The 24,512-nt window shown below is 51.7% G+C and overlaps 1 protein-coding gene across 1 annotated transcript in view; it reads right to left on the bottom strand.

Moving 5' to 3' along the window:
• The window catches only part of PPP2R2C (protein phosphatase 2 regulatory subunit Bgamma), a 161,810-nt gene that overhangs the window by 26,969 nt on the left and 110,329 nt on the right, over window positions 1-24,512 (bottom strand). Inside the window, exons 4-6 of the mRNA XM_068975237.1 lie at window positions 23,879-23,991; window positions 18,426-18,603; window positions 48-212 (exon numbers count right to left, since the gene is read on the bottom strand). Of these exons, the coding sequence (XP_068831338.1) occupies window positions 48-212; window positions 18,426-18,603; window positions 23,879-23,991 (456 nt within the window). The remainder of the gene's footprint in view (window positions 1-47; window positions 213-18,425; window positions 18,604-23,878; window positions 23,992-24,512) is intronic.

The raw sequence follows: 24,512 nt of genomic DNA, 5'->3' as shown, positions 1-24,512 counted from the left end.
GCCCACATCCATGCCCTGCTGGGGTGCTGGCGGGCATGCACACTTACGTTTGGAGTGCTTGTCACACAGGGCGGCCGCACGCATGTCACAGAGGCGCAGGGAGCCCTTGCTGCTGCTGTAGACGAAGAGGTTGCAGTGATGCGGGTGGAACTCGGACGCAGTGATCACCTCCGTGAGGTCCTCCATGTTAGCTGGTTTGATGTCCACGATGTCTGGGCGGCCGGGTCAAGGAAGGGTCGGCACAGGGAGGGTGTCCTCGTGGCTCTGCCTTCCCCACCTCCCCTGGGCACATCTGCTTACCCCGAGTCTGAGCTGTCTCCCCATTACCGAGACTCCTGGACAAATAGCTGACCCCAGAGTCCCCAGGCTGCAGACCTGCCTGTCCAACACCCCTTGTGGGTGCCCATCCACTGTCCCCATAAGGCGGGACCTCTGCCTCCTTCCTGACTGGCACTGTCTCTCCAGCCGGTGCCCACCAGCTGCCCAGCCTCCACACAGGGCAACCCGTGAGGTGTCTCCCTTCTGCCCCTCTTCTTCCAGTTGCCAATCAGAAGGCCAGGAGCCTGTATTGAGCGCAGGGCCATGGACACTATAGGTGAAGAACTTCAGTTCTCTCCCATCACTCTGGGCATTGTGTCTGATCTGAGTGGACGCCCCCAGACCCAGGCCCTTCAGCCCACAACATCAAGACTCTGCTCTGGGGACGAGGTTCTCTGCCCTCCTGGATTTTCAGCTCTGACCTGTGTCTTCCATTCCCACTCACGTCATCATGAAGGATGAGCATAAGGCACCAGGTGTGCCAGTAGAGGACTCCAGACTCGAATACGGAGAATGCTGGATGCAGCTGTCATCTCTGCAGGGCTGGGTGGTGTGGACAGGAAAGAACTGTGTCTGCTGCCATGACAAGGGGAAACCGAGCCTGGGGGTGGGGCAGACAGCCCCAAAGACAGAGTGGATGGAAAGAGAGATCTGCAGTATCTTTAGAATCCTAGATCAGGATCTACCTGAAGCCTTGACCCCTGGGTGGTTAAATATGTGAGCCAATAAATAAATCCGTATTCTGTTTCATTGTTCAGTCGCTCAGTCGTGTCCAACTCTTTGTGACCACTGGACTGCAGCACGCCAGGCTTCCCTGTCCTTCAGCATCTCCTGGAGCTTGCTCAAACTCATGTCCATTGAGTTGGTGATGCCATCCAGCCATCTCATCCTCTGTCGTCCCCTTCTCCTCCTGCCTTTAGTCTTTCCCAGCATCAGGGTCTTTTCCAGTGAGTCAGCTCTTCGCATCAGGTAGCCAAAGTATTGGAGCTAAAGTTTCAGCATCAGTCTTTCCAATGAATATTTAGGACTGATTTCCTTTAGGATTGACTGGTTGGGTTTCCTTGCAGTCCAAGGGACTCTCAAGAGTCTTCTCTAACACCACAGTTTAAAAGCATCAATTCTTCGGCAGTCAGCCTTTTTATGGTCCAACTCTCACATTCATACATGACTACTGAAAAACCATAGCTTTGACTGTACGGAGCTTTGTCAGCAAAGTAATGTCTCTGCTTTTTAATATGCTGTCTAGGTTGGTCATAGCTTTGTTATTATAGGCATACGCAATGGCCTGCCTCAGGGAACCCTGTGTGGCCCCCTCCGCCTGACTCTAGGGCTAGGGTGCCTTTGTTTGGCTCACAGGGAGATAGCCTGGCCCTGCTTACCTGTGAAGGGCTGTAAGGAAGAGAAACTAGCATTTTTTGTTTGAGACCAAGAATTTTGTTGCTTGAAAAGGAAGTATCCTTGGCTGATACTTCTGGAGCCAGGTATGATATGCTGGAGCCCAGAGTAAACAACCAGTCTATGGTGACTCAGCAGTAAGTGGTGAGGCTGGATTCCTGTCCATCCCCCACTGCCTACAACAGCGAATTGGAACCCCTGGACATAGCATCCAAGGCCTAGCATACCCAGGCCCCTTTCTATCTTTCCTGCTGTAGATCTATAAGTTACTGTGCCCTGAAGGCACTTTCCTCTCGGACAGTGAAACCCTTGGTCTCTGTTCTCCCCAGCCCTGTGGGAGCTCTGCAGCCCCTTCTGAAAAGCCCTCTGAAAAGCCCCCTCCTCCCTCTTCTTTGCATGGGGGCTCTGGATTCAGAGAATTCCTCCTGGCTGCATGATCCTGGGTGAGTTTCTCAGCTCTTGATGCCTCAGTTTCCTCATCTGTAAAATGGGCTAACAGTTCTAACATCATAGATTTGCTGTGAAGATGAGAAGAGGCAAAGCCCTTGACAACTGCCTGATGCATTGTCAGTTGCTCTTATTATTTGTATTATCTAGAAAATACCAATTGAAACTCTGAGATTCATCTGCTGTCAGCCCTGTCTCTTCCACCTGCCCCAGGCTGCTTCCTCTCTCAGTAAGAAAGAGGTATTTTCTGACTTCTATAAACAGCAGAGTTTATAAAACATCAGAAAAGATGGTTGAGTCTGTTGCAATCAGAGGCACCAAGGAGGGTCTATGTGCAAACGCTCAAATTTTGCCTGCTAGAAGCACACCATTAACCAGAAACTTAGAATCACATCAAAACAGAGGGAAAAAAGGAGGCAGCTGTCAGTTCCTGAATTGGTTTCCCAGGAAACTGTGGTTTCTGGTTCAATAAGAAGCAGAGGTTAAATCGCGAAAAAGTGAGACTAAAGTTTCACAGAGAAGAAGAGCCAAGGCATCTAGGGTGCGAATTCCATCAGCATCAGCCTGCAGCCCTGTCCTTACGGGTCTGAGCACCCACTGACGACTTTCCACGGGACTGTGCCTCCTCCTGACCGCTTTGATTCCCTCCTGAACTTCAAGTGGTGTCTGGAGAAAAAGTGCTGTTGCTTACGAAATGTCATGCACATCAGTACAGCGCCTGTCAAATGTTCTGTAAACGGAGCAGATTCTCCCGGAGGACGCAGGACAAAAAAGCCAGAGAGGGGCTGGGAGAAACGAATGCAGTCCTCAGGGCACGCAGGTTGTGTCAGTTGTCAAAGGACACAGGTTTTCACCGTGTGTCCCAGGGTTACACCCTCCTCGGGAAGTGAAGATGCTTGCCTTGCAGGTGGTCCTCTGAGCATCCCAGGGAGAGCTGTCCCCCCACCCGAGGGAACTCAGGTCATCATGACTTGTTGCTTTCGTCAATGAATGGAGGACAGAGGTGACAAGTGACACATATCACTTCCAGGCCGGAGCTCCGGGAGCTAGCACGTGCTGTGACCCTCAGGTGACCTGCGGTGGACTCGTAGCGTGAGGGGGCTGCTGTCATTCCTGAGACTTTCTGATTGTTAATTCAGGGTCACCTGACCCCACTGATTGAATCAGCATCCAAATTCTCTCTCCTTTCCAGATGTCCTAGATTTTCTAGAACTGAGCTCAACAGAGAGGGAGCAGAGATGATGTCTGAAGTCTCTGGAGAACTTCCGTGGAGAGAGTTTATGAACCACTTTCTAACCTGGGAGGCCGTGGACGCTGGTGGCCAGAGAAGGGAGTGTGGTATGTTGAAGTCTCCTCTCCCAGGTTCCCAGATCCTGGCCCCAGACTCACACAGGGGCCAAGGCCAAGCAAAGGAGTGTGGCCTTTCGCTTGATCACAGAGTCCCTGCTCCCCGCTTTGTTTCCCATGACCCACCTCTCTCTAACAGCCCTTCTGACAGCCTCATGACAACCATGTTCAGCTCTGGCCAGCCTTCTGAAGACACTCACTAGAACTTTGATCAAGGCTGTGATAGCTTGAGTCCACAGGGCTTGATCAGGTGTGCAGGCTCTACAGTGAACATGCCTGAACTGGAGCTACCTAGAGCCAGCTGAGGGGGAGCCCACATGGACCGGGGCCCTGTGGGCTGAAGGGGCAGAGTCCCTGATGCCTGGGTCCCACCAGCAACCATGAACCACAGCTCCCACGACTCACGCGTCACTCCGGGAATCTCTTGTTTCAAACAAAGACCTGGACGCAGTGGGTGCCGGGGAAAGATGATACAAAGCATAGGACCCATTTCCACGTGATGCTGGTGGAGGAAAACAAGAACACGGTCACGGCCAACCTGTGCCTCTGAATCCTAGGGGCCACAGCCGCCCCTGCCACCTCGGACAGCACAGTGTCCTTCAGGGCGTGGCCATCCAGTCGGGTCCACCATCACCTGGCTCTGCTCGAGGACAAGGCTCTCCCTGTGGGTGTCCAGCTCCTTGCTGGCCATTGGGTGTGTGAGGGGTGAATGACTGAGTATGTCTGTCCCTGCTAAATCTGTGGGAAGTAGGTGGGGAGAAGCCTCTGTGTGTATGCTTAGTCACTCAGTCGTGTCTGACTCTGTGACCCCATGGACTGTAGCCCACCAGGCTCCTCTGTCCATGGGATTCTCCAGGCAGGAATACTGGAGTGGTCTGCCGTTTCCCTCCTCCAGGGGATCTTCCCAACCCAGGGATTGAACCTGCATCTCTTGTCTCCTGCACTGCAGATGGATTCTTTACCACTGTGCCACCTGGGAAGCCCTGGGGAGGCCTCTATATCTCTGTAATTAACGTCCCAAACAGACACTGCAAACACTCCTCTGGGACTCCCACCCGAGTGGCCACACGCCTGAGGACTTTGAGACACTCGACCATATGTGGTGGCCTCGACGTTGGCAAGACCAGTGTTAGGTTGGAAGCTGGGGGTCCTGGGCCAGGTGTCTGGTCTTAGTTCTCTCTGGAATGTTCAGTTCCATATGCAAAAATCATTCCCATCCGTAAACCTTGTTTTCCCCTATTTGCAAAATGAGGGGTTGAGTATGACCCTGGAACACCATTTCTTTTTGAGGATTAACCCTCAAGGTGCTGCCCCCAGCCCCGTTTTGGAATCAGCTGCAAGAATCCCACGTGTAGGCGGTGCTTCTTCCGTGGCAGGACTGACCTCTCTCGGGAAGATGTATAATTGGACTCGTTTATGAGCCCCCCTCCCCCTGGCAAAGCTGGATGAATTATTCATGTTCTGTTCTTCCATTTAATTGTATTCCAAGTGTCTGATGGCTTTTGTTTCACTTTCAATCACACTTTGGCAGCTAAGAATGATTTTTCCCTACAAGGGAAGTTTGTCAGACACAGGTAGGTGGAGAGAGCAGCAGGTCACACGGAGAGGAGAAGGGCAGAAGGTGGACTAGTTCTGGTCCCCACCCTTTGGCTGAGTGCAAGGTAATTTTCTCCAGTGCAGGAAGTTGAATGGTTCCCCACCGCACCAATACATATCCGTGTCCTAAGCCCCAGAGACTGTGAATGTAAACTTATTTAGAGAAAGGGGTTTTGTACACATGATCAAGTTCAAGATCTCAAAATGTGTGTTGGGGGGGGTCTTCCTAGATTACCTGGGTGGGCCCTAAATCTGATCACAAGTTCCTTATAAGAGGAGTTCCCTGGTGGCTCAGAGGTTAAAGTGTCTGCCTGGAATGCAGGAGACGAGGGTTTGATCCCTGGGTTGGGAAGATCCCCTGGAGAAGGAAATGGCAACCCACTCCAGTACTCTTGCCTGGAGAATCCCATGGAGGGAGGAGCCTGGTAGGCTACAGTCCATGGGGTGCAAAGAGTCGGACACGACTGAGCGATTTCACTTTCACTTTCCTTATAAGAGGCACAGAAGGAGAAGCAGACACGCCCAGAGGAGAAGACCATCTCAGAGGCAGACGCTGGAGCGATGCCTGGGGCCACAGGAGCTGGGAGACGCACGGAAGGACCCTCCCCAGAAGCCCTCAGAGGAACAGCCCTGACAACACCTTAATTTTGCAAACTTCAGACCTCTGAAACTGTGAGCCAATAGATTTTTATTGTTTTGAACCAAATGATGTGTGAAAAGTTATGCCATCTATAGGAAACTCAGACACCCAGATTGCTTCCTGGAAGCTGGGAAATAAAGACATGGGCATTATGCCGGGATCATAGACATCTTCCTCGACATCCATTCCAGACCACTTCTTTCCCTGCAGGTCCCTGTTGTAGCAGCTCCAGCCCTGAAATGCTGAGCCAGGAATCAGGGCAGCTTTGGAATCCCCAGCTCCACTCCTTCCTTCATCAGCTCCAGCCTGCCTCCATGTCCTGGCTCCTCCGTTTGGAGGTCCCTCTGCTCTGGCCCTCAGCCCAGGCTGCCTCTGCCTCAGGGGGGCTCCCTGCCCCTGAACAGCCCCCCAACCTCAGCCAGAGTGAACTTCCTAAAATGGGGTTGGGTTCCCCCCTTCACTGCCCTGCTCCACAGGTGCCCTTCTCTTCCTGCCCCCAGCCACAAGAGAAGGCCTTCTTTTCAGGCCGCAAACATTGGCTGACTATTTTCACTCATCCGAGTGCAGGCAAAATCATTTATACCTCAGACTTCAGTCTATACCAACTTGGTACCCGTGCCCACCTGAGATGCCCTGTGGCCTGGCTCTGAGCAGATGGCATCACATCTGTGTCTGTTGTATCCTCTCTACCTGTGGGTGAGATGTCCCCCTCCTATAGATGAGTAAACAGGGGCTCAGCAAGGAGAAGCCTCTTGCTCAGTGCCAGGCAGAGGGCGGCCAGCTGGGGACAGCAACAGAATTGAGCTCCAGAATCTATGCTGTGACCTGGGAGACAGAGAAGAATGGGATGAGAACAACCTGACAACCTGGGGCTGAATCCAGGCTCTCTCTGCTCGCTAGCTGTGTGTGCAAGTTTCTAGACCTCTCTGTGCTTCAGTTTCCCCAAGTTCAAAATGACAATGGTATACCTTACCCCTGTCTTCTGTCCATGGGATTTCCCAGGCAAGAAGACTGGAGTGGGCTGCCATTTCCTTCTTCAGGGGATCTTCCCGACCTAGGGACTGACCCTTCTCCTGCATTGCAGGCAGATTCTTTATTGATTGAGCCACCAGGGAAACCATCACCACCACACCTTACCTCCTAGGGTAGTGTGTGCTTACCCTAGAGACATGACCGACTCTCTGTGGTCCCATGGACTGTAGCCCACCAGGCTCCTCTGTCCATGGAATTTTCCAGGCGAGAATACTGGAGTGGGATGCCATTTCCTACTCCAGGTGATCTTCCTGACTCTATTGAACTCACTTCTCCTGCATTGGCAGGTGGATTCTTTACCACTGAGCCACCACGGAAGGCAATTATTCAGTTACAAGACTTCTTATGATAAACCATTGCTTCTCCTTGTAAATCCTCAGTCTGCCTCCTATAATTAAGATGATGCATGTGATGACGCACTGAGGACAGGGCTGGGTGTGGAGTAGGTGCTTTGTAAGTGAACTAGGAAGAAGGAACATGCCCTGACACTGCAGGCAAGTGCGGAACTGGCTGCCAGGGAGCCTGGATTCCATGCTCAAATCTGCCTTTAATCCATGTGGAGACTCCCTTGGGCCAGTCACTCAGCTTCTCTGGACCAGTGTGGGCAGAGGCTCCAGGAGCAGGAGAGGAAAGGCCCAGCCGTGGGAGTGTGGGCGGGTGGGCAGGAGGGGGCCTGGGAAGTTGGCACTGCTCCTAGCAGCTGCCTGGCCCCAGCCCCTTTTCCTTCGGTGCTTGTGTGAACAAGCACAAGTGCAACCCTCCACACCACGGTCAGCAGACAATTTCTGTAAAGGGCCAGAGAGGAAATATTTCAGGCTTAGCAGGCCACAAGATCTCCTCCTGCTACCCAACTCTGCTTCTGTGATGCAAAAACAGCCACAGACAATATGTAAATGAATGGGCGTGGCAGTGTTCCATCAAGCTTTATAAAATTCTTGGGCCCACCTCTCCTTGCTGGGCTACTCTTTGCTGACCATGGGGTTTAGAAGAGGAGTTGCAATCTTGCTGTTGCAACAGAAGCCTCCCTTTACTGCCAGTCTGCAAAATGCCTGGAAGTCAGTAAAGCTCAGAAACAAGGGTTTATTCCAGCCCAGAGTGAAGTCTGTGATTCTTCTCGCCAAGGACACAGGAATGTAATTCAGGTGGGTCTTCTGCAGAGTCATAAAGTTTGCGGGGATTTTTATAGAAACACCTTCATCTCCTGCTGCCAAGGGCATCTCCTGATGTCCTGAAACCACAGCTGGACACAGGCACCTGGCACCTTGGCTGATCATTGGTCTGAAGCCACACCGCTGTGTGGGATCTCACTTGGAGGGTCCTGAAACATCAGAGAGAAGGTGGCTGCGCTTCTGTGGCCCTCGCTTCTCTGAGCTGCAGCTCTCTGAACCTCAGTCTCCCTTCTCTGTCCCAGGATCACAGGCACAAGCGCTGTCACTCATTCCCCAGGCAGACCTCCGCTCACCATAAAATGAGTCCAGCACGTGAAATGAATAAATGTCATTGGTTTGTTTCAGGGAGGAGCTCCAATGAGAAATGAATATAGAAAGCACTCCACGGACACCCAGGAATCACACAAGTATCAACTAATGTCATGAAGAGCTTTAGTGGCTATGCTGTGACAAGTGACTCTGAAGATACAGCAAGTAACTAAGCCTGGAGACACTATCAGACACTTGGAGAGTTGGTGAGGGCAGCCCCCTGCAGGCCAGGCACCTGAGTGTCCCTGCAGAAAGGGACCACCCACCCTCCAATCCATGAAGGAGGACAGGGAAGCAAGGGCGGAGGTGAGTGGCCCAAGGCCAGAGGCAGAAGCAGAGCAAGGATGAATCTTGGCTTCCTAACTTCCAGCCTACTTAACTGTTGCTCCCACTGTCCGCTCTCTTCCAGAGTGATTGTACCTCTATATACCATGGAGTTCTGCCATGGGGTCCACACCCTCAAAGACCCTGCTGGTGGGGCTTGCTGGACTGGCTGCGTCCTGAGCAAGCTGGATGTTGAGAGTGGGCAAGGGCTCCATGATGAGAAGGATGTAGCTTTGGGCTCCACTGACTGAACACAGCAAAGCGTGGTTTATCCAGATGTCCTCATAGGAGCACGCTCTTAGGAAGGGGAGGCTGTTACCATGGTGACCAAGCAGGAGTAAGGATGGAGGCAGCTCTCCCAAGGGTCACACCACAAAAGACCCCCCGCACACGCTCCCCAAGGATGCTGGTATGGAGGGGCCTGGAAGGCCTCCTGCATGTGGACGCAGTTTCACTGGGGCATGGCCAGCAAAGCTGCTTCTTTTCCAGCAAATTTTCTCCAAAAGATGACCTGGCTACAAGCATGAGGTATGGGCACTCCACTAACAAAGCGAGATTCTATAGGAGGTTCCTGGTGACCCATGTCTCTGTATCAGTTTGCTCAGGTTGCCATGGTGAAATGCCACAATTGGGTGACTTAAATAATAGAAAATTATTCTCTCGTGGAGGCTGGAAGTCCAAGATTAGGGTGTTGGCAGGGTTGGTTCCTTCTGAGGCCTCTGTCCTGGGCTTGCGGATAGCTGTCTCCTCCCTGTGTCCTCAAGAGATCATCCCCTCTGGGTGTGTCTGTGTGCCAGGCTCCTCCTCTTATAAATACACTAGTCACATTGGATTGGGACCCACCCTAGTGACCTCATTTTACTTTAATCACCTCTTTAAAGACCCATTTCCAGATATAGTCATATCCTGAGGCACTGGGGGATAGAGCTTCAATATACAGCTTTTTTTTTTTTTTTTTTGTGGTGTGGGGGACAAAATTCAGCCCATAACAGCCTCCTTCTGTTCTCTGCTCAGAATCTTATGAACTATGATGGAGCAATCTCACTCTGAGAAAATGCTGGGGCTACGCACGTCCATGAAAGAGGAGTCATTCTGAGTAACTGCTCACTGTGCAAGCTCACTGAAACCCTGGAGTGTTTTCTCTTTGTGATGAGTAGTTTGCGCACCTCTACCACAGGCCAGATTATGTGATTCCCAAATGCTTAGACAGGCAAGAAAGCTCTGACTTCTGAGTCACAAAAATCAGGGCTGGACAGTCCAGGCCCCATCAAATAACAGCTGTGTGACCTCTGGAAAGCTTTTCTCAGCCTCTCTGTGACCTGCTTGTTTGCAAAACTCTGTAGAATGAGTAGATACCATCTGCTTTGCACGGCTGTAGTGAAGAGTTGAAGGAGATAACAACTGCATCAAGGAGATAAGAACCTAGCACATCGCTGGTACTTTGAGCAACAATTAAAGGTAGTTAGAATCAGTGGAATTCTCTTCTTCTGAAACAGACATGAAATTAAGCAGGTTGCAAATGGTATAATGTTCCTTACACTCTAGATGGACAGTGAGGGTTTGTGCTGGATTACATGCCTGGGTTTGCATCCAACTCAGGGTTGGGAGGGGAAACCCAAGGTGGGACACAGCTGGGATGTACACCTAGGTGGCTCCCTTCCATGGCACCGAGAAGGGGCAAGCTGATCCCGTCTCGACCTTTCAGGGCTCCTAGCCCAGCAGTGAAACCAGACACTAGCCCCATGATGGACGCTCCAGGAGACACATAAAAGGCACCTGTGATGAGATTTGTAACAATGCCCTGAGCTGGTCTGGAGAGTCAGTGAAGGGTCCTCTGGGGCAAAGGCATTCAGCTGAGGCCGGAGTGTGAGTCGGAGTTATCCAGGCAGAGGGTCGAGCTGGTAGAAGTGTTCCAGGGGAGGGGGAAGTAGAAGGGTGAGCAGTTGAGAGAGGACAGGTTGCTTGAGCCCTAAGATGGAGGCAGAGAGGGTGGGTGACAGGGTTCTAGCCTGGGGTCAAAGTGGAGGTTAATCTGGAGTAGTGTTACACAAGTGCCATGGAGGCCTTTCAGGAAGGGACAGGAAGCTCGATAGAGTTGTATGTCCCAGCACCCTGAGGAAATGTTAGAAACATCATACAGCTGCCAAAGCCCATGCATCTGGTCAGCTATGTAATGAATTAATCCCCACTCTGTCCTGCAACACTGTGAAAAGCACCTTAGGATCCAAAATGAGAGCCTGAAACTACTGCATGGATGGAAATGGAAAGGCAGAGTGACCAGGGCCAGGAGGAGCCATGGGCAAGTGCCCTCACTTCTCAGAACTCATCTCCACAGCTGCATACTGGGACGACAGCACTACCTACGCAGCTGCCATGAGGATTAAGGGTAGCAAGTGCAGTGCGTTCACCTCAGTGCCTGCAAGAAAAGCGTGCAACATGGCGCCATGGGGAATGTTAACATCATGACTGAGAAGCAGTGTGGCATGATGGTGACATGCACAGTTCTGTGTCCAGATGCCCCAAGTCTGATCCCACCCACTTGCCAGCTGGGTGACTCTGGGTAGATTGCCTAACCCCTTTCTGTGGCTTAGTTGTTCTTGTTCAGTGGCTAAGTCATGTCTGACTCTGCAACCCCATGGACTGTAGCCCACCAGGCTCCTCTGTCCATGGCAATTACCTTCCCTGTAAAGGGGGGATGTTAATCATGCCTACTCCACAGTGATGTGGGAGAATTAAGTAGGTGGGTGTGTGCACAGTGATTGAGCACTGCCTGGCACAGAGTAAGTCCTCAGTAAGAGGTGAAGGTGGTGTGCGGGGTGGTGAGGGTGATGATGGGAGGTGGCACTAGCGCCTATGGAGTCAGCACCATGGACAGCGTGCATGCGCCATCCACTGGAGTGGAAGCTGACAAACCTGAGCCCCCAAGGCAGTGGTGCTGATAACAGTTTAACGGTGTGTTTTCTGGGTGGAAAGCCGACCTGGGGGATTCAGACTCGGGGCATTTCTGTGTAGACACACCCCACTTTCCTTTTCTGGGGCAGGATGAGAAGAGGCAGCCTGTAAGGCTCTTAACAGTGGTCATGGGCCTGTGTGGATCCTGCCTACAGCGCAGCAGGCTCTATATTCTCCAGCCATTCTGCTGTCACAGCCCCTGGCACAGGAGGCACACCTTATCAAATGGGAGAGAAAAGCGAGGCTCAGAAAGCCTGAGTGACAGGCAGTGTCAAAGGGCAAGGGAGTGTCAAAGGCAGGGTTGAACCCCAGGCTTTAGGGTTTCAGCATGAGAGGAGCCTTGGTCGGTCCCCTCCCTAGCTCTCTGTGCAGAGAACAAGCACAGCCCACAGGTGGCTGGGTGCTGACTAAGGATTTGGATTTGCTTCACCATCCAGCTGAGCTTTACCACCTGCTCCATACATGAGAATTAGAAATTTGTTCCAGGCTGTGGCTTGGTGTAGTGCCAGCTTCCACCATGAGAGATCGCTCAGGGGGGAGAAAAATCAACTGAACCATCTATACAAGTCTCCGGGTGCTAAAAATAAAGCTGGGGTCCGTCAGCTGAGGCCTCCTGTGCAATCTGTTACCTCTAAGATGTTTCAGACTCAAGAAAACTCACCCAGCACTGCCTCAGAGCCTCAAAATGTTGGTATTAAAGGACATAAGAGGCTGTTTAAACAGATGTGGTGATGGCACTGGGGAAAAGGGGCTTCAACTATTCCAGAAGATGCAGGGATTTTATGAAAAGCAGCCTTAAGTATTTGAGGAGCCTAAGGAGTGGTCTAAGGGGGCTTTAATGCCAGCCAACTGCCAGACTCCTTTATGCGAATGATCCCTTTATTCCTTACAAATATCCACATGATAAGAAAATTGGCCCATTTTGCAATAACTAAAATTGATGGCAAAGGAGATAAGGCAATGAATCTGAGCCCAATTCTGCCAGACGCCAGAGCCCAGCTGCTTCTCTTTAGTGTCTGCGGTCCCAGAGCCCTCATGCTGGAGCCCAGACTTACAAGGAGGCATCTACATCCAAAGACCTGTGAACTGTGGAAACTGGGAACTTCCTCCCTCCAAAATCACCACCTGCAACCATTCATAAGCTCCTACCATGAGCCAGGCCCTCCATTATGTGTGGAGACACAGAGAGGGCTCAGCCCAGGTTCCTAATCACAGCGGTTTCATCAGAAAATGGACAAGATGTTCCTACTAACAGATGACAAAATCCCAGTGTGACCTGGGAGTGGAGGACCAGAAGGGCTCGGAGCAGCCTGAGAGGGGCCCAGAGTGGACAGAGGAGAAGTGATGGGCAAAGAGGGCTGTGAGTGATGCTTGCAGGCAAATAGGAGCCAACCAGGTGACTGGAGGGAGAAAGGATGATCCAGAGAAGGATGAGCACTGCCCTCATCCACCAGCATGAAGGGAAACCCAATGACCCAAAGGTGTGGGGAAGCCTGATACACGAGACCCAGGGGAGGTAAGTGAGGGGTGGGGGGCGGGTGAGGGTAATCATGAGTTGCAAGGCACTGTGGAGGATTTGGACATTCTCCAGAAGCTGATGGCTTTACCACAAGATGGCTTTGCCACTGACAGCTTTACCAAGAGGACTGATGTGGTCAGACCAGAGATGGTGATGAACCATTCTCGCAGCTTCTGTAGAGGGCTGACTGCTTGGCAAAGTGGGCAAGGTGGAATTCAGGCAACAGTGCAGGAAGGAATGGTGCAGCCTGAGCTGAGCCTTGGGCAGGGTGAGGAGGGCAGGATTCCAGAGCCATCGGGGGAGAATGGAAAGGGCTTGGCGTTTCTTTCCATGTTGTGGGTGAAAGAGGGGAAGGAGGCTGGGGCCTTGGTGACAGATGAAGGCACAGCACCCTGTATGCGCCTGGCACACAGCGGAGGCTCAGCAAGTACCAGTCTCCCCTCCCTCTGTTCAGAGCAGCCAATTCTAGAATTATAAGAGGAAAGGTCCTCTGAATCCACTCTATCACTATTCTTACTGGTCAAAATAATGCCCACTTTTTCTCCTTTATTAAAAAGATTTCCTTTTCTCTTAAAACCTTTGCTGAAAATCAATTCTACCTAAATAGAAAGTGTTACGACCCAGACTCCCAGTGCAGGAGACATGAGATGTGGGTTCGATCCCAAGGTCAGGAAGATTCCCTGGAGGAGGAAATAGCAACCCACGCCAGTATTCTGGCTTGGAGAATCCCACGGACAGAGGAGCCTGGCAGGCTATAGTCCATGGGGTCACAAACAGGCAGATGTGACTGAAGTGCCTTAGCACGCATGCACAGAAAGTGTTACTGTTTGGACACAAGGAGATGGTAACATAGCAGAAAGCTCCCAGTGGCCTGGGGGACTGAACAGCAGTATCAGAGCAAATCAAGACACTGAAGAGTAAGAGTTAAAGGAATATGAGCCCCCAGGTCCCGAGTCCGCCAGGAAGTACTCGCTCAAAAGGTATTTCAAAATTCAGAGCAATTCCCCAGCTCAGCGTGGAGTCACAGCAGCTTTTCTGGTCTCCTCCTACGTTGGAAATGAAACGCCTTTTCTAATTACTCAGCTACTATCAGACTCGTCATCACACCTACAAGCCACAGTTCTGACACCTTTCTTGCCAGGGGGGAGGCTGGATGCCATGGGATGGTGCCAGGCCTCTCTGCTCTGGGTCCCTGTGTCTTGTCACTTTAGTAGCAAAGCAGCAGCAGGCCATGGGGAGTGCCTCATGCAACCTGGGTCCCCGATGAGCTGATCTAATCAAGGGATGTTTCCACAGCCACCACACGCCCTGGAGATTCCACTCAGCTCCTCCTGTCTGCCTAACTGGTATTTAGGTCCTACAGATTGAGCCCGGCCCTGGCATCACCAGCATGCTATAATGCTCATACTCCCCTAAGGGCCAAAACACTTGTATATTTGGATCAACTAACAATTCATTTTCACAAAATTAGGGTCTACACACAGGTCTAACAGAATCACGTGGCAGGATCTGCAGCCAAGGAAGCATCTCTGGGCGCCCATGGGGACCCCCAATCCACTGATGCTCCAGCCCTCACCTCCTCCGCTGGCTGAGATTCTGGGACCAACCACTATTTTCACTCCCTTGCATATACCATCAGCCGCCATCTGCATTTTCATTTTGCAAACCCACCACCCTGGCTCCCTCTCATCCACTCTGCATCTGCAGACATGAAGGAAAATGGGGCTGGAGAAGAACTGACACTGCCATGCTCTCTGGTCCCTCTCATTCCTCACAGCACTTATCACCTGCTCACATACTGGATATTTGCTTGTTTATTGTATTAAAGGTTTATCAACATTAAATTATATGTCCATTCCAAGAGGACATGGATCTTTATCTCTTTAAGCAATGGGCACAGAGCCTAGCCTGTACCTTTATTTTTGGGGGCTCCAAAATCACAGCAGATGGTGACTGCAGCCAGGAAATTAAAAGACCCTTGCTCCTTGGAAGAAAAGCTATGACAAACCTAGACAGCATATTAAAAAGCAGAGACATCACTTTGCCAACAGGGGTCCGTCTAGTCAAAGCTACGGTTTTTCCAATAGTCATGTATGGATGTTGGATCATAAAGAAGGCTGAGTGCTGAAGAATTGATGCTTTCAAACTGTGGTGCTGGAGAAGACTCTTGAGAGTCCTTCAGACGGTAAGGAGATCAAGCCATCAGTCCGAAAGGAAATCAACCCTGAATATTCACTGGAAGGACTGATGGTGAAGCTAAAGCTCCGATTCTTTGGCCACCTGATGAGAAGAGCCAACTCACTGGAAAAGACCCTGATGTTGGGAAAGATTGAGGGCAGGAGGAGAAGGGGACAAAAGAGGATGACACGGTTGGATGGCATCACTGACTCAGTGGACATAAATTTGAGCAAGCTCCAGGAGCTGGTGAAGGACAGGGAAGCCTGGTGTGCTGCAGATTCATGGGGTCACAAAGAGCTAGACACGACTGAGCGACTGAACAACGACACAGGACCTAGCACACAGTAGGGGCTCAGTTAGTACACTAATGAATGGCATGCTCTCCAATGAGTGGATATGACGCACAAAGCTGACAGTAATGACAGGGCAGGTCTGCCTGCAGTCCTGGGATGGATCAGTCCTCTTTTCTTAATAACAACTAACCTGTTCCAATGTCCTGTGGCCACCATGGTCTAAAAGACAGTTCTGATACAGGCCCATATCTACAAATACCATTTTAACTATCGATCTGTCTCATGGCTTCATGCCCATGGCCACACTCTACCCTACCCACGTCCGTGTCTCCCTGGCCTACTCAGTTTCCTGGCTTCCAGACGAATCTGCTAGAATCCAGTCCATCCACAACATACACCCACAGCCTGAGGGACCCCTCTGCAAGCTGACCAGTACTAATGCCCTGCTTGAAGTGAAAAGTGATGTGAAAGTGTCAGTCGCTCAGTTGTGTCTGACTCTTTGTGACCCCATGGACTGTAGCCCACCAGGCTCCTCTGTCCATGGGATTTCCCAAGCAAGAATACTGGAGTGGGTTGCCAATCCCTTCTCCAGGGGATCTTTCTGGCCCAGGGATCAAACCCAGATCCCCTGCATTGCAGGCGGATTCTTTACCATCTGAGCCACCAGGGAAGCCTATTCCTCTCCTTAGGGTACATCAGTAGCTTCTTATCACCTGATAGCAGTTAGGACGTGGACAGTTTTCACAACACAGATCCAGACACCAAGCAAGGCTTTCAATTACTTTCCAGTCTTTTTACTGAATGAGGGAGAAGGTATCTACTTGTGCAATCATATCTCTAACACCTGAATCACTTCCTCATCCCAGGTCTGACAGAAAGAACCAGCCTCGTCTAACACACACATTTATAAAGTCTGCACATGTGACTATTTAACTCAAAGTATGAATCCTTTCAAACTAAATTAAATAAGAAATTCTGCTCTTTAGTCACCCTAGCCACATTTTAGGTACTCCACACTCCACAGGCACACGTGAGTTGCAGCTACCATCCTACAAATGCAAATTGAGAACTTTTCCATCATCACGGAAAGATCTACCAGACAGGGTGGAGGATGATTTTATTCCCCTTGTTTTGTTTTCACGGCATTTATCTCTATGAGTCCCTCCAACTTATGTGTGTTGATACATTTTATTTTCATTTGTGGTAGTAAAATTAATGTTCCTTTCCAAATGCACTGATTTAGGTAAAATTAAAGCCACTTAATTTAAAGAAAATTAATAAAAATTAGAAAAAGTAGAAAAGAAAATGAAATAATGCACCATGTACAGACATAGTCATAGTTGCAAAAGGGGTTTGCAAATGACCAGTGTTTGGAGACCGTGGTTCCCAGGAGGATGTCCCCTACTCACACCGTCAACCAGGCCTGCTGCAGCTGTCCTGACCTCCCGCTTTCCTGTTTCATCATGCGCACCCACAACCCACCACCCACCCTGGAACCTTCAGCAGCCACCTCAAGCCACTGGAAGCATCCTAACCCTGCCTCCTCCTCAGTACTCCCTGGTAGCCCAGGAAGAGAGTACAGACCTGAGTTACAAGCAAGGCTTGCATCTCTGATACCACCCCGGTCAGGGTTGTTTCCCCTCAGTGGTGCCCTTGAGGAAGAAGCTGAGTTTCTTTCATTCGCCCTTGTGTCCCTGGACCTCAGTATGGGGCCTGGGACAGAAGAGGAACTGATGGTTAAATGAATGAAATGAAACATAACCCCTTACACAGCTGCAGGGCTTTGCAATTTTTAAAGGGCCTTGGCATTCACAGTGTCATCGAATCCTTACAACAGCGCAGCAAGATGGATCAGGCGGAGGTTTCCGTTCCCACCCTAGTCCTAGGATAAGGAAACCTGGGCTCTAGGAGGTGGGAGTCACTGTCCCAACACTGAAGCCCGAGGGCAGGGCAAAGAGCACTGGGCCAGGCCATGGGACTCTGTCCCTGCTGGGGGGTGGGGGTGGGGGGGGTCTATCCGAGCATGCATTTCTTCGTGTATAAAATGGGCTATGATATCACTGCCGCTGCTTTGAAGCTTTTATGTCCACCGTGAACACCAAGTGAGGTTGTGAATGACAAGCCACTCTGTAAACTGTAGAGTGCTGTGCAGAGAGCTGGGGACGGCCAGCCGCAGTCCTGTGAGTCCCACACCTGCCCTATTCGCAGACCTGGAGCTCCTGTGCGGCACCTCACCTTTTTCTGCTAGGAAGCAGGTCAGGCGTGGCAGTGGACTTCTGTCCCTGCCACCTATCTCAGGGGCCCCCAGTTCCTGGAACAGTGCCTGTTTTTCCCCAGGAGACCACCCCTTCCCACATTCAGACACCGTCCTGGGGTGGCGCTGACCCATCCAGTACCAGGGAGGGGCCTGGCCACGCAGAGCATTGCATCCCCAACAGGAATGGGTTCAGGAGTGTCCCTGAGGCCCTCAGAGCCCATGGGGTGCCACCTGGGAGCTCGGTGGCACAGTTCAGGGAGAGCCAGTCTCTTTCCTCCTGGACTTTCCTCTGGGCATGCGAGGCCTGATGCACTGGTGGTTCAGCTCACCACCACTGTGGAGGCCTACTCAGGTCTCCGTCTCCTTCTCGGTCCCCTGTGAGGCCCCCAGATGATGGGGGTCACCCTTAGAGGAGGTGAAGGGTCAAAGGTAACCCTCAGTGGCCGCAGTTTTAAAGTTTTCATAAATAAACTCATCATGATTCCAAACCTGGGCCTCACTCACACTGTGAGCCAGGAGGCATCCCACTGAAGAGGCAGAACAACGCAGCAGCCCCCCGAGCCAGCTCCTTACAACAGGCCAACTGATGCCTGACCTGGAGGCTCCCAGCCCGCGGACTCAGCGGCAGGGCCACTGCAGGAAAGGATACTGAAGCTCCGGTCGGTGATGGCCAGGTGCCAGAGGTTGATGCGCAGGTCGTCTGCGGACATGTACGTCTCACAGTCGCTGTTGACCGAGATGGAGTTGATGTGGTAGGTGTGGCCATTGGCGAAGACCCTCCGCGGGCTCACCTCCACCATCAGGTCCATGGGCTTCAGCACGGGCACCTGTGGGAAAGGAGGGGCGGTCAGAGCTGGGGGCAGGGGTGGGGATGGGGGGAGGGGAAAGCGATGGGGGAGGGGTGCTGGCAGGAAACATCCAGGGCCGCGTGATCAAAACACCAGGAGTGCCCCCAGTGAGTGTCCATCCTGCGTGGGTCAGAAGTAAGCAGTGCCCCATGGCTATGTCCATTTTGTCAGCCCTGCAGGAATGCCTACCTCCTTTGCACTGCCTGCTCCGACTGGTTCTGAGCCTGCTGTGTGACTTTGAATGAATGGTTAAACCCTCCTGCACCCCCAATTTCCTCATTTCTAAAAGGGAAGAAGAGCCTGTGGCAGAGCCAGACTGTCCACCAAACATCTGTGTTCCCTTATTATTTTTTTGCGGGGGGCGGCCTCCAAAATCACTGCAGATGGTGACTGCAGCCATGAAATTAAAAGATGCTTGCTCCTTGGAAGAAAAGTTATGACCAACCTAGAAAGTTTATTAAAAGGCAGAGACATTACTTTTCCAACAAAGGTCCCTCTAGTCAAAGCTATGGTTTTTCCAGTAGTCATGTATGGATGTGAGAGTTGGACTATTAAGAAAGCTGAGCGCTGAAGAATTGATGCTTTTGAACTATGGTATTGGAAAAGACTCTTGAGAGCCCCTTGGACTGCAAGGAGATCCAACCAGTCCATCCTAAAGGAAATCAGTCCTGAATATTCATTGGAAGGACTGATGCTGAGGCTGAAACTCCAATACTTGGGCCATCTGATGTGAAGAACTGACTCATTTGAAAAGACTCTGATGCTGGGAAAGATTGAAGGTGGGAGGAGAAGCGGATGACAGAGGATGAATGGCATCACCGACTTGATGGACATGAGTTTGAGTAAACTCCAGGAGTTGGTGATGGACAGGGAAGCTTGGTATGCTGTAGGCCATAGGGTTACAAAGAGTTGGACATGACTGAACAACTAAACTGATATTGAACTGATCATAGGGAACAGTCTGCCCAGGCAGGAACTACATTTCCCAGCTGCCCTTGCAGCTGGGTGTGGCCACATGACTGTTCTGACCAATGGGGTGTGAATACAGTGATGTCAGGCACTTGGTTGCCAAGGCAGTTAAGAGGCAGCTGTACCTTCTCTGCCCCTTTCCCCTTCCACAGCCAGAAGGAGAGGATCCAAGCTTTAGGGATGGAGGCACAGAGGATGGAAGGAACCTGTGTCCCTGTAGGAAAGTGGTATGCCATCCAGCATGCCCAACCAGAGCTTTCCATGAGTGAGAAAAACATCCCTGTGTGCTCTGCCCTGGAATGCTGCGGCTGTGATAGCCAATAGTGTTAGCTTAACAGGTATGAACTCCCAGAGACACCATCAGATAGCATGCCTTTGCTTCCCTCCATGCCCTTTGTCTGGAATGCTCACCCCTTTGGGACACCTGTGCATGCTAAGTCACTTCAGTGGTGTCTGACTCTGCGACCCTATGGACTTTAGCCCACCAGGCTCCCCTGTCCACGGGATTCTCCTAGAGAACCCCAAATCCTCCTGCAAGATCTGGAGTTTATAGCCCCTTGGATGTGCATGCAGCCTGTCTGCTGTGGTGTCACACCCTTGCTCACCCCTAGGACGCTGCACACACCACCCCATTCTCAGGGCTCTCAGTGTGCACTGTGGGGTGTGTTGGGCAGGACTCCCAGTTCCAGTAAACCGTGAGGACTTCAGAGGTGCAGACAGACAGGCACGGCCTCGTTGATGTCTCCCAGTCCTGGCCCAGATCCGATGTCCAGGAATTGGACATTGCCATCCCCACATCACCAATGAGAAAACTAGACACCAAGATGAACCAGACTTCCTAAGCCACAGAGGAAGAAAATGACAGAGCCAGGACCAGAAGTCAGGTGTGACTGCCCCCGAGGGTATCACCGTGCAAAGGTGTAGACCTGAAGCCTGACTGCCACTTCAACCCTGCCCGGCCCACCTACTGGTGTCACCGCCACTGCAGATTTCACTTCTCTGGGCCTCCCTTTCTTTATCTGTAACCAGGGTGATGCCGGTGCCTGCTCAGGGCATCCAGGAACTAATGCAGGTCAAGTGTGCCTGGAACATCACTCAGCACACAGTGCCCTCCTCCCCCTTCCTTGGGGGGTGGCCAGGGGTGGCCAGGCCAGGGCTCACACAGCCACAGTTTCCAGAGTGGGTCCTGGGTAGTGCCGGGGCGGGGGGGTGCTACTGTAGGGATGATGGAAATTGTGTCCAAGAGAGAGGCAGCAAGGCCAGGCTTGGAGTGAGGAAGACAGCAGATTTCAGTGAAGGGCAAGGCAGACCTTTGGCAGCTAACTGCAGGGCTCCTGAGCTCCAGGAGCAAGCACTAGGTGTTAATAGAAAGGCATGACTCCAATCAGAAGTGGGAGGGGTCAGGCGACGGGGGGCCCGCTGCTGGCATTCATGTGGGAGAAAAGACAATAGACTGAGTATGCGTGTATGTGTGTGGGGGGTGGTTTCAGGCAGCGGTAGGTGCTCCAAAGAAGAATGAAACAGGTGAGGGGACAGGGTGACAGGGTAGAAGGGGCTGATGCTAGTTTGGAAGCGTGACCAGGAAGTGATGCATGGGATCGGGTTGAGACACGCTGTGGGGATTGAACTCCGGCTCATGTGGGACCCGAGAGAATCTCCTTGGCCCAGGGGACCTTCTCTGACCCCGCCTACTCTTGAACTGGGCCTGGGGCTCCCTGGGGCTCCCACAGCCTGTAATCCCTCATCCCAGCAACAGTGTTTCCGCCTGACAACCTCAGAACAGGTCACCCAGTGCTCCAGCCAGACACTACCACCCTCAGACCAAATTTCAAAGTTGTTAAGAAAGGAGAAGAAGAGGGAAGAGATAACTGCTGTGAAGGTCTGAAGGTTTCATGAATAAAACTTTCTTTCCTACCCCTACTCTGTCAGAGGGACAGTCTAGTCAAGATGTGGGGCAGGCAGACAGACACATGATCAGTAAGGACAAAGCAGTGTGGGACACAAAAGGCCAGAGTGGACAGAGGAGGATAAGGATTTATCTGGCTTGTGCAAAAAAGGCTTTACAGAGGTGGAGGCTAATAGGGTTTTAAAGGATGAATAGGAGTTCACCAAATAAGGTAGAGAAAGGCCTCTCTGTGTGTCCCTGTGTCACAGAGCTGACCTCCAGCAGGGGGGTGACTACATGTCTATTTCCTTGGAAGGCTGGGTACACTTACAGGATAGGCACTCAGTCTCACCTTGCTCAGCTCTGGGACCCCAGAGCACAGGGGTTAGCACAGAGCAGGTTCTCAGTAAATAATAGCTGCCTCCAGCATGAATGGTCCAGGTTAGGTAGAGGGCTGTACAGGGTTGGGGAGACTTGGGTGAAATGGGGAGGAGACAAGGTGAGAGGCCGGATAAGGAGAGACCCAGGCACCCAGGTTCTTTCCCTCTTTCTTCTCCTCCAGCCTTAGTTTAGAGTCGAGTACCAGCTTGGGATATGTGTGACATGCAGAGAAAAATCTCAGATGGTGGGAGAGAAATAAACAATATTCCCATGGGCCACTGGCTTCGCCACAAATGCCAGGCCAATCAAGAGGTGATAATTGCATCCTCCCACCAGATGAAGCCCTCATAAACTTTCTTGGGGTTGGGAGGTGAGGGGGGCAGGGGGCACCCTCACTCCTGTTATTCAGCATCAAAGCTAATTGGCTTCCTCTCTTTCTCAGAATTTATGTGTGCAATTTGCCCATCATTTAGAGACCAGCGTGTTTAAGCATTTATTCCTCCTTCTGGGGATAACATTGATTACCATTTCATATTTATGAATCTGCTGGGCAGACGGCTGCTAAGTCGTGGCAGAAAAAACGGGCCAGCATCTCCAGTTTGCTGGTGAGGAAACTGAGTCCCAGAGCAGGGGAGTGCCCACAGCCACTGGAGCAGCAGTGGGCAGCACCGCCCTGGTGCCAGGCTGTACCACTGCCCCTTGGAGCGTCACACACACAGAGGGAAGGTAAGAACCCAGGGAGAAAGCGTTCTGTGAGATGTGAACTTAGCACATCTCAAATCGGCCGAGGAGAGCAGTCACCTCCTGATGCTGAGCCTCACCCAGTCTTAGGGCTCTGAGGTCCCCTCCCTGAGCAGGACCTGCCCCAAACTTAGACCAGATCTGACCTCAGGTCCTTCACTGCATGGCCAGGCACACGGCAGGTACTCAATAAGTATGATCGCATGAATGCACCTGGCATCACTTCCAGCAAACACATGAGTGACTGAAAGCATCCACTCTGTTCCTGGCACGGTTCTGGAAGTCAGGGAGCGACAAGGTGGCCTCCGTGTACTTCCTGCAGGAAGCCAATAACTGTGCCTGTGACTCCGCCATGAGGCAGGGACCTAACTTCCCTTTCACGGAGGAGACTGCGATGCCGACTCTGGAGCCAGACTTCCCTGGGTTTGGATCCAGCTCTCAGTTTGCTCATCTGTGAAATGGGGATGACAACCATGTACCCACTCCATAGGAGTTTGCTGAGAACTGAGTGGGTTTTTATAGCCAGAGTGCCTGGGAGACACATGCTCTGTTCTTGTTTGTTTTCGTTCCAGATGGGGAATCAGAGGCCCGTGGAGGCTGAGAGCCCTGCCCAGGGTCACCCCAGCAGGAGGTGGCGGAGGCAGGACTTAAACCCGGGTCCTGCGACTCCAGAACTCTTTCATATCTCACAGCCTCTCTGCTGGAGAAAGATGAGTCCTTTTGCTTTTAGTCGAGCTGGGAGCAAGAGTTTGCCATTGCACAGCTCTACCACCTGACCTTCCTGGCTGCTCTCACGTCAAAGGCAATCTTTGCAGCTGATCCTTTGTAAAGGCTGCAAGAATCGTAGGTTCCAGGTGCCACTCTGCCCCTTGGCAAAGGGCTTGGAACCCATAAAGCTCTGCTCACGGGTTCTCCCGGCTCTGCCCCTTGCTCTGCTGAGTGGCTCTGGGTGAGTTGCTGCCTGTCTCTGGGCCTCTGTTTCCCTCCCTGGTTAATAAGGAATTAGAGGACGTGCTCTCCACCTCGGGTGAAACTGAGAGTACTTCCTGGAGACGCATCACCTCCCCTTATTGTCACATGACTTCTAGAAGAAAGATGATCTTTGCTGGGGAGGAAAAAAGGACGCCCAGCAAGTGAGCAGCGTAGCTGAGGTTTGAGATAGGAACTTGACGGTGATTTGGATCTCAAAGGCCCTTCTGGTTCTGAGATCCTCACTGTGTAATAAACAAAGCACAGACTGCTCCCTGCTGCGGGAACCCGCCGTGTGTGACATCTTACCTGCAGTGACGTCACCGTGGACAGGTCCTTAAGCTTCCCCTCCTCGTCTTTCAGGTTGTAACCCTCGGGCCTCTTATCGCGTTCGGTAATCTTCCATAGTTTGATAGTTTTATCTTTAACAACAGAACAAATAGGACACATGATGAGCACCGGCATGGAGAATGAAGGACCCACTGGGCCCACTAGATAAGGATGCATCAACCCACAAGTGGCTTAACCTTATCCTGTTCTCGGATGTATTGTTGTTTTTGTTGAGTGGCTAAGTTGAGTTTGACTCTTTTGTGACCCCATGGACTGCAGCCCACCAGGCTTCTCTGTCCATGGGACTGTCCTGGAAAGAATACTGCAATGGGTTGTCATTTCCTTCTCCAGGCGATCTTCCTGACTCAGGGGTCGAACTTGCGTTTCCTGCACTGGCAGATGGACTCTTTACTGCTGAGCCACCTGGGAAGCCCTCTTGTATGTGTAGGTTCTTTCTAATTTAACTCCTTCTCTAAACTGACGTAATGGACATCTTTGCTAAGGGAACATTTGTAGTAACCATGCTCTCAGTCCAGTTCAGTCGCTCAGTCGTGTCTGACTCTTTGAGACCCCATGAATCGCAGCACACCAGGCCTCCCTGTTCATCACCAAC

This window comes from Capricornis sumatraensis, chromosome 7, assembly GCF_032405125.1.
Source record: "Capricornis sumatraensis isolate serow.1 chromosome 7, serow.2, whole genome shotgun sequence".
Classification (NCBI taxonomy): domain Eukaryota; kingdom Metazoa; phylum Chordata; class Mammalia; order Artiodactyla; family Bovidae; genus Capricornis; species Capricornis sumatraensis.
Note: the sequence above shows the minus strand (reverse complement) of the source record. Positions and strands in the feature narration are given on the sequence as shown.